Source organism: Delphinapterus leucas, chromosome 10 (assembly GCF_059928025.1).
Source record: "Delphinapterus leucas isolate spDelLeu-1000000601 "Yukka" chromosome 10, BTC_Dleu_Yukka2, whole genome shotgun sequence".
In the NCBI taxonomy this organism is placed as follows: domain Eukaryota; kingdom Metazoa; phylum Chordata; class Mammalia; order Artiodactyla; family Monodontidae; genus Delphinapterus; species Delphinapterus leucas.
This window is the reverse complement of record NC_143138.1, coordinates 13,670,522-13,679,778: the sequence shown is the minus strand read 5'-3', so window position 1 is coordinate 13,679,778 and position 9,257 is coordinate 13,670,522. Positions and strand designations below refer to the sequence as shown.

Below are 9,257 nucleotides of genomic sequence, written 5' to 3'. Positions count from 1 at the left end.
ATAGTCACAAGGGCCAGCAGTGAAAAGAGAAAAATGGCTTTTCCTTCTTAACTGTCTACTCCTAGTGGCCTTTTGCAGGTCTGCGTCCTCACCACCTGTTTGCAGAGTAACTGCCGTTCTGCATGGCACCATCTAATCTGGGAGAGACAAGGGATTATACTCCAATGTGAGCAGGCACGAAGCTAAGATCATTCACTGAGAGACAAGGGATTATGCTCCAATGTGAGCAGGCACGAAGCTAAGATCATTCACTGATCTCTGCACCTCAGCTGAAAGACATGGGCCTAAAAGCAGGTGCTTCTTACAATAAGTGCTTAGGAGTTACTGCTGCCTCACAGAAGGGGCAAGATTTTATGACCACACAAGTGAAAAAGAGCTGGTTTAACTATTACTAATTTAAAGCATCTAAGTTGGGGCTTGGATTTAATCGTGGCTGGTAGAAGCTGTGTGTTGCTTGGTTAGGGCCTCTGCGGAGACTTTTGGCGTGCTTTGATGTTTTAATTCTGAATCTAAACCTTTGTGGGCAGAGGTAGCTTTCTCTAACCGGAGGTGGTCTGTTTAACAGGCTTTGCTCCATGTCTGCAGAGTTGCCTTTGTTTGGCAACACTGCCTATTTAATATTACATGTAGAATAGTATAACTTCACTCATATTTGCTTTGGAGAATATTTGTAGAGTTCTTTTTGTTTTTTGGTTTTGAAGAACCATGTTTGTGGTGACTCATGATATGCTGTTGTCCTTATAATGGACCCAAACAAGGTGAGATAGTTTGAAGACAGGCCGTGGGTTATAGGTACTGGGTTTAAAATCATCTTGTTAACCGTTATGTTTGGTTAGTTGCTCTGTTCAATCAGCTCTGCTACCTGCGATAATAGACACTAAAAAAGTACTAAATCCAGAATTTCATTTCAGGTAATAGTCTAGCTTCCTTTGGAAGAAGAAGCTAATGAAAATTTAAAATGTTTAATTCCATTTCTGCTCACATTGTGGTAAAGGTGAAATGTACCAAATGTTAAATAAGAGGGAAAAGAAATCTACATGCGCTATAAGCGGCAGGTTCATCAACTCTTACTTAAATTGTTGATGGGAGACTAACAAAGAACAGGGATTCCTAAGCCTGCTCTTCACAGAAACTTTGGTTAACTTCAATACATTGATGTCTTGATGTGTAAGTGTTCATATGAACAAATGTGTTTATATTTGGCCTATAGGAGGGAAGGTATGTGTGAGCCTTTTAAAAACGATTTTTCATTTCTTGTGTTTCACAACTTTTTAGGCCTTCCCTATTGTAAGAGTTAAGAGCTATAGGTGTGCTGTGGAAAGAATACTTTTGATGACCAATGTCAGGGAAGGAATTTTTACTCTAAAGATCCATTACTATTTAATTTTTTTCCAGAAGTAATTTTTGGAGAAAATACTGTATCTGAATTTTGTCTTGACTTCATAGCACCTACGTAGGAGGTCAGGCTATTAGTAGGTAATCTATTTAATTGCTTTTATAATTTGTTAAGTAGAAAGCTGCCGTCATTCGTGTCCTGACAGTTTAGGAAAGTGAAAAAATCTATAGATTTTACTCCAAGTTGCCTGACTTCTTATCCAACATTTTAGATATTAGTTGCTAACCCAGTACCAAGAATATTCCCCCTTAAGAGTTCCTACCTTAACATTGGTTTTGTGAGTGTTTGGAAAAGCGAAAAGCCACAGCAATTCTAAGGAAGTAGTCTGGTATTTCTTTTCAGAATTTCTCTATGCTCACAGCTTCTGGGATTGTGAGATGGTTTATTCTCCATCCATGTCTTTTGTTTCTTGTGAATTAATTCTAAAAGAAAATTTGTACAAATAAAGAAGGATAGTTGGGAATTAGCAAAGTGCTCTTTAAAGTGCTCAAGTGTATTTCATAACTGATGTTTAGTTTCAGACTGTTAACATTTCAGATGTGCTTTATGAATTCTACAGCATGGTTAATTCTTAAAACAGTGCTTCTCGGATGTCCTGTGCATAGGAATCACCTGGCGATCTTGTTGAACTGCAGATTCTGATTAAGCAGGCCTGGGATGATCTTTATTCTAACAAGCTCCCAAGGACTGGTGCTGCTAGCCCCTGAGTAGCGAGGGGCCAAAAGACACCCTTTAAGCTAAGTAGGTTGTACCTTTCTGGTGGTGGTGGGGTGACGTGTACAGTAGGGTTGTTAACATGTTAATTAGTAGAATGCTTTTGAAAAGAAGTCTTAATAAGTTAGGGTCTAATAAATTCCAGCATTCTCTACAAATGCTTTTAAAAAATGAAAATGCTTGGTCTCACTGTGAGCAAATTGAATTTTGCAAACGTTATAGTTTTACATAGATTGGAACCTTAATGATGAGGCCAGTTTTCTAATGAAACTGAGGAATTATATTAAAAAAAATAAACTAAGCCATTAGATTTATTGTATGGGATGAATTCAATAGCAGGTGTTTAGAATCTAGAAAGTAGAATTTGGGAGTAATTATTAGTGTTACGTGCTAGGGGTTAATACGAGCATGATACAGTAAACTTTAAGAGAATTCAGTAAAATGATAAAGTATAATGCACTATGTGGACAGAGCTTGTTTTAATGTTTTGTACACTGACATATATACTAAATGCTGAGATTAGGAATCAACACATAGTAGGTTCAACACATAGTAGGTGTTAATGTTTAGATTATGTTTGTAAATTGTTTATAAATATCTATATCCTCCTTTAGCCTTGATCTCAATTGTTTATGTTTATCCTAGTTTACATTTTGCCTATAGGCTAATATATGTTTAACCTTTGTCGATTCATTAACTGTCTTAAATATTAGGATGGGACTGGTCTTCCTGAATTTGGTTATTATTTCATTCAGTAAAACTGAATTTCCATTTAGGATTGATGAATTTAAAATGTGCCTTCAATTATAATGGAAGGTACATAAACACATATATGCCAAAAGCTACTATATATTGACATACGCAGTCAGGAAGAAGAAAAATGTTATATGGCATGTTGGAATTAAGTGATATATATAGTTAATCAAAATTTGATTATATTAGTTAATTCATTTAGTCTTAAGTATTACTTTATTCCCAAAAGTCAGAGAACACAGTAAGTTAATGAGTATAATGATGTACATCTTTAAATATCTTCCCAATGCTGTGGCCTCTCTGTCCCTAAAATACAGACAAAAGCCCCAATACTTTTCTAGAATCCCAACCCCACTTTGAGTTTTTCCAGCTGAGATTGAAGTTCATTATATCATTATAATACATTTTTTAAAAAAAAACACTAGTTTAACCTTATTTTTCTATCTAATGAAATACTTGGTAATAATTATCACATAGAAATGTCTGTTGGAACATCAAGGAGATCTGTCTAAAACTACTCTCAATAAAATAATTTGCTTCAATACACATCATAGCAGATACCTCATTTTGTGTAGGTAGGGTAAATACATACCTTTCTAACTTCTTATAATTGTCATCTCTAAATACTCCTTTGGCCAGAATTGTCTTACCTTTTGAAGAAGATATAAAGGCTGTTTTTCAATCCAGGTTGGGTGTAGACCAAATTGTATTTCACTTGTAATTGGTGGATATTCCTTATCTCTAAAGAAAGGTCAGAAGCCTCTCTATTTGTTAATTTATAATTGTCAGATGAATACCATATTATATGGGAAAAAATAAAGATGTTTCTTTGTGGGGAGGGACTTTAGTAGTAACAGTCTTTTCATAAATTAAGATCTCTTCCAATACACCACCTGTTTTGGCTGAAAAAAACTGGATCCACGTTTAAGTGAAGTTGGTCTAATTTTTTTTTCAACTTATTGAGACGGAATTTCTGTCCTTCTGTGTTTTGTGTCCATTTCTGCCACTTGATCTGAATATGAATAGCTGTCTTTTTTTCCCTTATCCTCATAGAGACAAATACATTGAATTCTATTGATTTTGCTAACATGGCTTCTCTCTGTGATTTGGAGGTCTGATGTACAATATCCTTTCCACCCAAATGCACCTGTTGATGTACTCTTCACTCCCATCCTTCAACATATCCTCATATCCCCATGCCATGATGGGAGTCCTGGAATTCCCAGGTGATCCTAAGCCAGCTATTTGAGTCTAGTCTTTCCAATGGCTCTCATATCATACAGCTGGCAAATGTCTATGCTCACTATGCAGTAAGACAGTACTAGGATCTCAACATTTTAGTCAACATGAAGGCTATCACAGAGAGAGATTTCTAAAGTGTGGAGTTCTCCACTGAACTGGAAAAAAAATCTTTTTAAACAAAATGTTTAAGTGGTAGTTAGGTTCCTAAATTGGCTACAAAAATGGCAGAGTGATGGCAAAGGTAAGAGGATAATAATTCCTGCATAATATTTTCATGGGGATCTGTTTACAATGCTAATGAATGCTGTATCGTGAATAAATAAATGAATTTGAGAAATATTAATTTGTTATGCAGTATAGAAAATGAATGTATGCGAGCTAGGAAAGGTTATATAAAGTAGTTCAGCTGTATTCATCATTGTATTATTTATTGCAATAAAATGGAAACAGTTGGCATTGGTAGTAATTGGATGTTGGGCAAATGAGCCAAAGTATATGTAGAGCTACTGCTATGTGTCAACACTTTTCTATGTGCTCAGATTATAGCAGTGAGGAGAAAAAGCTTGGTGTTTAAAACCTATTAGGGGAGAAATTAGTTTCTATTAAAATACTCCCAGTGAAACAACCCAAAACACAAGATCACGTCTCAGAGTTATTTCAATTTTGTCTAGACCTAAAGACTGATGGGAATAGAAATAATGAATAAAGGATGAATAAAGAAGATAACCATTTTATAATAGAAGATCTGCAGGTGATAGCTTCCAATTCTGTGAACTACAGAATATCATAGGTTTAAATTGTATCATTTATAGAAATTGCTTTCTTACGTGTACTAAATAATACATATTATTCCCTTCCCCCAAAACAACTCCTAATATGGCTGGAAGGATTTCAAGAAGACATATTATTATTCCATGCCATTTGATATTTTTCCCAACTTATATATAGTATCTCTTAGAGAAATATTCAGTAATTATTTGTATGTTTGAAGGTGGCAGATTAAGTTTTATAATCAGAATAACTTATTATAACCCATTCAACTACTAGTAATTCCTAACTGAACAATGAGTTCTGTACCAAAAAGTATGTGAAGAATTCTAGATTTGGTGATTTGTAACTCCAAACTGAATTTTAGCACAGACACCATATTATTTTAGAATCTCAAACTATGTACAAGAAGTTATTTCATCCCATAGCGAGGCTGATACTATTTCAGGGTAAAATTAGTCAGTGGAAAGTTTAGGATGCAGATTTCTTCTTGCTTCTTATTCCTTCTCTGCTGTCAAGATTGGTAAAGTTTCCAATAACTTAGTTACCTGAATGTGGGACTCAAGTATTATTGTTCCCTCACATTTATTTTACTTCAAAGAAATAATCATAAAATGAGTTAAACAACTGAGATCAAGGCTAAAGGAGGATGTGGATTTTTCCTTATCTCCCTGAATCCTACTAATCTTCTATTCTGAAGTTTTATCTGAGTGTGGCCCAGCTCTTTCACATGTCCTTTCCTTTCAGAGCTCGGATATGAATGCTGTCTCATACACCAAATAACAGCCCCCAAGAAAGGAATGATTTTTGAGCCACAGTTTATTCTCCTGTGCTGGAAATTTTGAGTTTGGTAGGGTGAAAAGGGCAAATGGTATGTGGCTACAGTTCAGTCTCCTATATATGAAGTGTAATTAGAGATTCAGGTACAGATCTTTCCTGGGAATTGGCTTATTAGGAATTACCTTACTCTGCTTGTCACATACCTAGCTAAGAATCATGAAAGACAACTGTATTGAAGAAGGATGAAGTGCTTCAGGGGGAAGAGCTTGTATACCTGGAGAGTCTAGTGGGGAGTTAGTGGTGGAAGGGGGCATGAAGCTAGGACACTGAAGCACAAAAGGAGGTAATTAATTTTGTCTATCCTATTTGGGAACTTTTTATAGTCTTGGTGGTTATGGTCAGAGGTGCCATTTGTTCTGTAAACCTATGCCTTATACGGCATGATTCCTTAGGTGCTGGAAGGTACTACAAATTCCAAGGTACTGTAAGTTTGGCTTCACCTTTTTTTTTTTTTTTTTTTTTTTTGCGGTACGCGGGCCTGTCACTGTTGTGGCCTCTCCCGTTGCGGCGCACAGGCTCTGGACGCGCAGGCTCAGCGGCCATGGCTCTCGGGCCCAGCCGCTCCGTGGCATGTGGGATCTTCCCGGACCGTGGCACGAACCCGTGTCCCCTGCATCGGCAGGCGGACTCTCAACCACTGCGCCACCCCGGAAGCCCTGGCTTCACCTTTTGACTTATGTGATTTATATAGTGATTGGAATATTGGAGTGAAGTTTGGTGGTAGAGATGGTATAAAAGTCTTGAAGTTAGTTATTTGTATCTGATAACTGGATGATATTAGATGCTTTGTATCTAAGCATTTATTATGAACTATACAGAGATACATAAATCCTTTCATCAGAACCACCAGCCTGTTGAGGTTAATATTCATTCTATTTGCAGATGGGGAAACTGAAGCTTAGAAAGAGGATCAGTAACTTCCCCAAGGCTACACAGCTAGTAAGTGATAGATTTTAAATTAAGTCTGTTTGACTCCGAAGTTATTTATAAGCTTTAAAACCAATTGTCTCAAATGGAACATTAAGCCTATGTTTCTTCACAGTAGATTTTCTCCCTAATCATTTGGTTACTTGTTTGAACTCTTATAGAAAAGCTGGGTTATAGTCCTGGCTTTTACTGTGCAGCTTAGTGTCCTCCAGTATGCCACCTGAATTCTCTGGACCCCTGTCTTGTCCGTTGAATGAGGGCTGGACCACGTGATCACCAAGATCTTTCTAACAGTCAGCTCTTACAATCTCTCTACTTTGTGGATGCAGTCTCTGAGCCTAGCTCGCTTATTCACTTTCCTAAATATAATGCCTTCTATTTGGGGCAAATATATGTATATTTTTATTACTGGTAATATACCACTCACCTCTAATGTGAGCTGACTGCTGTAGGTAATCATTTATTGCATTTCCTGTATACCAGGAAATATAATAAGTGCTCCATTTGGATGATCACAACAGCTCTATGAGGCGGATTTTAAAGTTCCCGTTTTATAGGGGGGAGGAAGGTTTTGACTTATCCAAGGTCAAACTAGAGAGTGGTGGAGTGAGAATTCCAGCACTTGTGTGTTTTGACAACAAAGCCCTTATATGTTAATGGAACATTAACGAAACTATGTATTTTCTATTTCTGCTTTAGGCTTAAAGATCATGGACATTGTCTTTTCAACCAGTTTTTTTCTTTTTATAAGGTATTGTTAGCTTCTGTCTGTGATTTTACGATCTGCTCACTTTCTGCCCGCTTTACCAACCACGGGGAGAAGGAGACTGGGAAGGAGGTTACTCTTTTTGTGCTAAACGCCTCTTTCGAAGTCTACGTTTGCAGTGAAGAGCAATAAAGCGAACGGAACCCCTGGCTTTGTGCCTCTGCGGCGAACCGCCCATCTTCCGCGTCCTGAGAATTCGTCTTCTTCTGCGGAACTACGTTTCCCAGAGGCCCGCGCAGCCGAGAGCGCGGGCTCGACCCGCCCTTCCTTCCTCCTTGCCTATCACCCGGTCGCAGCGTGATTATGCAAACTCGTCGGGCGCTAACAAGTGACGACCTTCTGGCTCACGACTGCAGCGGCGGCCTTAGCAGCGGCAATAGACGCAACAACGGCGACTGCAGGGAAGACGACGACGGCTGGGCGGGCGCTGTGCGCAAAGGGGAGGGGTAGGCGGGCGGCGCCGGCGGCTTCAACTGCGGCAGCTACGGCTAGGGCGACGGAAGAAGAATCTCCAGCAGCCGGCGGTTGAGTTAGGCCTAAGCAGCGCCCGGAGCCGCCCGCACTGTCCTCTGCGGGGGAATCTACACAGAGACGGTGACATACACAGAGGCTGGGGTCCGCGGGAGGCTGCCGGACCGGAGCCAGCTACTCGGCCTCTGTCGCCGCCACCCCCTTCCCTGCCGCCAGCGCGCGTTCTCTCTCCGCTCCTGCTCGCAGCCCCGCGATTCCTGGTGTGCCTGTGCCCCGCTGTGTGGGCAGCGCGTGCGTACTTTTGGGCTGGGGCCGGGCGGGGGGGGCTCTAAGGCCGTCTCTGCCTCTCCCGCCCCGGAGGGGGAAGCCGCGGAGGCTCACGCCATGGCCTCGGGAGCTGGAGGCATAGGAGGGGGCGGTGGCGGCAAGATCCGGACTCGGCGTTGCCACCAGGGGCCAATTAAACCTTACCAGCAGGGGCGACAACAGCACCAGGTACGGGACCCCGGCGCCGTGGGGGCCTAGCGGGTCGGGAACTGGGCGGGAGTGGACGGGCGGCGAGGGGCCCCGGCGCCCCACGTGGAGCGGACGGGAGGGCCTGAGCGGAGGCCCGAGCGAGGCGGCGGGAGCTCTGGCCGCTGGGGCGGCGACGGGAAGTGGGCCGAGACGGGCCAATCCTGCGGCGCACACGTGTGGTTCGGCCGCCTCTCCCCAGCCCTCTCCGCCTGGGGCTTTCCCCCGACCAGCGCAGGGCGGGAACAGAAGTCCTAGGCCACGCTGGGCCTAGAATTTTTCCGTTTTTTGGCGGGGATTGGGGGTTTGGGGGTATTACTCACGTTCTCTCGAGGGAGAAGGAAAAAGATGTGGCTGGAGGCCCCTACGCCTGCTGTTTGCTAGCCTCCCGCGTCTTAGCGTGTGTGGGGAGGGGGCTGCCCGGAGGAATCTGCCTCCGGGGCACCCGGGGGTTGTCGGGGGCGCTGTTAGCGCGGAAAGTGAAATAACTTACAACGCGATTAATTAATTCTCCATCTCCCGGTGTCCCTCCCCGATCTGAGAGGACTGGCTTCGATTTTGTTTTGTTTGTTTGTTTCTTAACCGGCTTATAGTTAGTGGCACTGGGGCATTTTGAAAGTCCCTCTCCACACTTACGTCTCTTTTCCGTCGCGAGACTCTTTCCTCCCCACTTTTGTCCAATTTCCCCCCCCCGCCACCCCCCCCCCGCCTTTTATTTTGGAAGCTGGAATTGGCCATTCTGCACAGCTGACCGGGACTCCAGTTCTGATCTCACGCACAAACTATTTTAATGTTACGGGGCGTATTCTAGAAGTTTAGGTACTTTTGACATTCCAGGGATGTTGGTGGTCTTATAATCTAAGCACT

General features: G+C 41.8%; 1 protein-coding gene across 2 annotated transcripts in view; it reads left to right on the top strand.

Moving 5' to 3' along the window:
* The first annotated feature begins 7,797 nt into the window (after positions 1 to 7,797).
* The window catches only part of NUP153 (nucleoporin 153), a 75,883-nt gene continuing 74,423 nt past the window's right edge, over positions 7,798 to 9,257 (top strand). Inside the window, exon 1 of one of the 2 annotated variants that reach the window (XM_089918386.1) lies at positions 7,798 to 8,372. In XM_089918386.1, coding sequence (XP_089774512.1) covers positions 8,262 to 8,372 — 111 coding nt within the window. In that variant the 5' untranslated portion in view covers positions 7,798 to 8,261. The remainder of the gene's footprint in view (positions 8,373 to 9,257) is intronic. The other variant, XM_022586730.3, reaches the window with a different exon arrangement.